At 35.0% G+C, this 5,116-nt stretch overlaps 1 protein-coding gene across 1 annotated transcript; it reads left to right on the forward strand.

The window, feature by feature from the left end:
* The first annotated feature begins 1,563 nt into the window (after positions 1–1,563).
* On the forward strand, positions 1,564–2,496 carry LOC137005000 (olfactory receptor 52K2-like). The gene has a single exon (XM_067365741.1). The coding sequence runs from the start codon at positions 1,564–1,566 to the stop codon at positions 2,494–2,496; it is 933 nt and encodes a 310-aa protein (XP_067221842.1).
* Positions 2,497–5,116: the final 2,620 nt, after the last annotated feature.

A 5,116-nucleotide genomic window follows, 5' to 3' on the forward strand; every position in this document is an offset into this window, starting at 1 on the left:
ACACAGGTATGATATCTCTTGTGATAAGTGGTCAGAGTCTAATTAACACAAAAATAAGATAATTGGACCCTTGGTGATGTCAGCTGTACCTCATGGTTCAATCTAAGCTTAAGCCTCCCCTTGAGTGCTACTTAGTGTGTTTATTGCCAAGTTGTAAGTTTGACCCTTGTTATAGCAACAAAAACATAGAGGACCCTTGAGATAGGTCTAGCTAAGCAAAGTCCAGTAATGAGTGATGAATTAAACTTTGTGTAAATTTGCCCCCTTATGACAGTAGTTGGGGAACTCTCTATCTCTATCACCATGACTCTTAAATGTCAGTCAGACCTTATAATAATAATTATAATAAATTAAAAAATGATAATAATTGTAAAAACTGAAAGGAGGGAAAAAAAGTTTATTGGCTATTCACCCATGGTGTTTCCCTGTCAAAGGGCAGAGACACTTTGATAGGCTCCAACATCCCTACGGCCATAGGATGAACAGATAATGGATGGATAGATAGAAAATCACCATATGCACATTTAAAGAGCCTGATCAAATTTTGAATTTTGAAATGTTGCCTTTCCACAACTTTTTCCACAAGTTGTTTAGTTCATAATACCAGTGACAAGAAATCAAGGGACAATGATTTAGTGTGAAGGGGACGAAGGATTTTTGATTTTTGTTTTTTTGCACATTATGTGCAAAACAATATGCAAAACAACAAACCATTTTGTATGATTTAATAAATGCTTTAAAATAATGCCTTTTATATGAATATTGAAACTCTTTTTCATCACTGAAAATTCTAGGGGCACATTTTTCATCATATTTTACATGTCTATACCATAAAAGAAATATTATAAAATCTACAATAAAATAATACAATATTTTAAGTATGGAATATTTGTTTATATATCACTTGCAAAAAGTATATTGTCAGAATGTTACTTTTTAGTTGCAACAAACAAACAACAAAAAGGGCCCATATGTTGACATCCACTAGAATGGGCAATGCTAACCATCCAAACCTTGACCAACATGTTTTTTGTTTTTTCATCTTGTTACATAATTAATTATTTTACAGACTCATGGGAACAGACATGGTGTATTTAGAGACGATGATTTCATTTCAAGCTTTCATTTCACTCAAACATGTAAGAACGAGCATTATCATAGTTAAACAAATGAGCAAAGATTTCAGTTCATCAATGTAATGGGAATAGCACATGTTAATGCATGAAAGGCCTAAATAATAAGTATAACTTTACATATAGTTAACTAAAGTTATTTGTGAATTTTCTGCTGTTTATATGATGAAACATTAATTGAACATTTAACTTGTAAAAGTTAATTTAGGATTTTTTTCTTCTTCACAGCAGCACAGTTTAACAAAGAGGTTTTTATTCATATAGTGAAAGTGAAATCACAGAATCACATAATTGTGTGTAATACTAGTATTTTTTTATTTATCACTCTCAAATGTAGCATAGCCTACTTTAAATACATGGAAAAATGTTTGTTATCTTTAGGCTTTAATCCTTTTTTATCAAAACCCTGTTTGTAAAGAGATTGAACAGCATGAAGAATCTTTCTGCACCAAATATTTCATTCACAGACTTCATGTTAAATGGTTTTTACAGCCTAGGGGAATGGAGGCCCTTTTTATTTATCCCTTTCTTTCTGATGTTTTTACTGTCTATCACAGCAAATTCTATTCTCGTATATTTAATTATATCTCAAAAGTCTCTACATTCTCCAATGTATGTACTAATAGGTTTAACGGCTGTTGTAGACTTGATATTGCCTATATTTTTTGTACCCAACATGCTTCTTAGCTTGTTATTTAACTGGAGTGGGATATCTCTAGTTGGTTGTTTAATACAAATGTTTTGCATTCATTATGTTGGAGCATTTCAGTCCACTTTGCTTTTGTGGATGGCACTGGACCGTTACTTTGCAATATGCAAACCTCTTTACTATCACAAATACATGGAAATCCCTAACTTTCTAAAGTTTGTTGTTGTGCCATTAATCAGAAATGGACTCCTGAATTTCACTATGGTCTCTTTGGCTGGAAAATTGTCATTTTGTTTAACAAATGTGATCGATCACTGTTTTTGTGAGCACATGGCATTGGTTCAGTTAGCATGTGGAGATATATCTATTAATAACTTGGTTGGACTTTTGACTGCTTTCCTTATACCAACTGCAGATTTTATTATCATTACTGCTTCCTACATTGTGATTTTTGTCTCTGTGTTTAAATCTGGTAAGGCCCAAATAAAGGCCATAAACACCTGCATTACTCACATAATTGTAATGACAAGTAGTTTGACTTTTGCCCTTATTGCATTCTTGTCATACAGAATAAGAAATAATTTTTCTCCCAGTAGTCGTGTATTTGTGAGCACAATGTACTTACTTTTTCCAAGTTGTTTTAACCCAATTGTTTATGGAGTGAGAACAAAAGAAATAAGACAAAGGTTTCTTCAGTTTATTAGAAAGGTATAAGTCTGTCCTTTGTAAAGAAATCTAAAAGAGGTAAATATGCGATAATGTGACATTTAAATAAGGATTTGTTGTTTTGTTAAAGCTATAGTTTAAAACGGCTATTATGTAGGCCCTATTTGAAAATATAAGACTGAAAATATGTAGTTAATAATGGACATACTGTAAACACTGATGGTAATTTAGAAGAATGACATCATTGTGCAGAATTTTTGTAAACAGAAATAGAGTTAATAAAGAAAAAAAAAAGAAGAAGAAAAAAACAGAAATACACAGCATTCTCCATCAGCTGCAATTGTTCTCGTTCCTGCTAAAAAAAAAAGTACAGTGGGTACGGAAAGTATTCAGACCCCCTTAAATGTTTCACTCTTTGTTATATTGCAGCCATTTGCTAAAATCATTTAAGTTCTTTTTTTCCTCATTAGAAAGTTAGGATTTTTTTCCACAGCACCCCATATTGACAGAAAAACACAGAATTGTTGACATTTTTGCAGATTTATTAAAAAAGAAAAACTGAAATATCACATGGTCCTAAGTATTCAGACCCTTTGCTGTGACACTCATATATTTAACTCAGGTGCTGTCCATTTCTTCTGATCATCCTTGAGATGGTTCTACACCTTCATTTGAGTCCAGCTGTGTTTGATTATACTGATTGGACTTGATTAGGAAAGCCACACACCTGTCTATATAAGACCTTACAGCTCACAGTGCATGTCAGAGCAAATGAGAATCATGAGGCCAAAGGAACTGCCTGAAGAGCTCAGAGACAGAATTGTGGCAAGGCACAGATCTGGCCAAGGTTACAAAAAAAATTCTGCTGCACTTAAGGTTCCTAAGAGCACAGTGGCCTCCATAATCCTTAAATGGAAGACGTTTGGGATGACCAGAACCCTTCCTAGAGTTGGCCGTCTGGCCAAACTGAGCTATCGGGGGAGAAGAGCCTTGGTGAGAGAGGTAAAGAAGAACCCACAGATCACTGTGGCTGAGCTCCAGAGATGCAGTCGGGAGATGAGAGAAATTTGTAGAAAGTCAACCATCACTGCAGCCCTCCACCAGTCGGGGCTTTATGGCAGAGTGGCCCGACGGAAGCCTCTCCTCAGTGCAAGACACATGAAAGCCCGCATAGTGTTTGCCAAGATGGTGAGAAATAAGATTCTCTGGTCTGATGAGACCAAGATAGAACTTTTTGGCCTTAATTCTAAGCAGTATGTGTGGAGAAAACCAGGCACTGCTCATCACCTGTCCAATACAGTCCCAACAGTGAAGCATGGTGGTGGCAGCATCATGCTGTGGGGGTGTTTTTCAGCTGCAGGGACAGGACGACGGGTTGCAATCGAGGGAAAGATGAATGCGGCCAAGTAAAGGGATATCCTGGATGAAAACCTTCTCCAGAGTGCTCAGGACCTCAGACTGGGCCGAAGGTTTACCTTCCAACAAGACAATGACTCTAAGCACACAGCTAAAATAACGAAGGAGTGTCTTCACAACAACTCCGTGACTGTTCTTGAATGGCCCAGCCAGAGCCCTGACTTAAACCCAATTGAGCATCTCTGGAGAGACCTAAAAATGGCTGTCCACCAACGTTTACCATCCAACCTGACAGAACTGGAGAGGATCTGCAAGGAGGGATGGCAGAGGATCCCCAAATCCAGGTGTGAAAAACATGTTGCATCTTTCCCAAAAAGACTCGTGGCTGTATTAGATCAAAAGGGTGCTTCTACTAAATACTGAGCAAAGGGTCTGAATACTTAGGACCATGTGATATTTCAGATTTTCTTTTTTAATAAATCTGCAAAAATGTCAACAATTCTGTTTTTTTATTTTTTTTTTTATTTTTTTTTTTTTGACAATATGGGGTGCTGTGTGTACATTAATAAGGGGAAAAAATGAACTTAAATGATTTTAGCAAATGACTGCAATATAACAAAGAGTGAAAAATTTAAGGGGGTCTAAATACTTTCCGTACCCACTGTATATTGTCAGAATGATATTTTTTAGTTGCCAAAAAACAAAAAGGGCCCATATAGTGACATCCACTAGAATGGGCAATGCTAACCTTGAACAACACGTTTTTTTTTTTTTTTTTTTTTTTTTTTTTTCATCTTGTTACATAATTAATTATTTTACAGACTCATGGGAACAGACATGGTGTATTTAGAGACCATGATTTCATTTCAAGCTTTCATTTCACTCAAACATGTAAGAAAAAGCATTATCATAGTTAAACAAATGAGCAAAGATTTCAGTTCATCAATGTAATGGGAAGAGCACATATTAATGCATGAAAGGCCTAAATAATAAGTATAACTTTACATCTAGTTAACTAAAGTTATTTGTGAATTTTCTGCTGTTTATATGATGAAACATTCATTGAACATTTAACTTGTAAAAGTCAGGTGGATTTTTTTTTCTTCACAGCAGCACAGTTTAACAAAGAGGCTTTTATTCATATAGTGAAAGTGAAATCACAGAATCACATGATTGTGTGTAATACTAGTACTTTTTTATTTATCACTGTCAAATGTAGCATAGCCTACTATACATACATGGAAAAATGTTTGTTATATTTAGGCTTTAATCCTTTTTTATCAAAACCCTGTTTGTAAAGAGATTGAACAGC

The sequence above is a fragment of the Chanodichthys erythropterus genome, chromosome 17 (genome assembly GCF_024489055.1).
Source record: "Chanodichthys erythropterus isolate Z2021 chromosome 17, ASM2448905v1, whole genome shotgun sequence".
NCBI classification, from domain to species: Eukaryota; Metazoa; Chordata; class Actinopteri; order Cypriniformes; family Xenocyprididae; genus Chanodichthys; species Chanodichthys erythropterus.

Bases quoted from the DNA above. Each gene is read 5' to 3' on its own strand.
- LOC137005000 (XM_067365741.1), top strand. From the start codon at position 1,564: ATGAAGAATCTTTCTGCACCAAATATTTCATTCACAGACTTCATGTTA.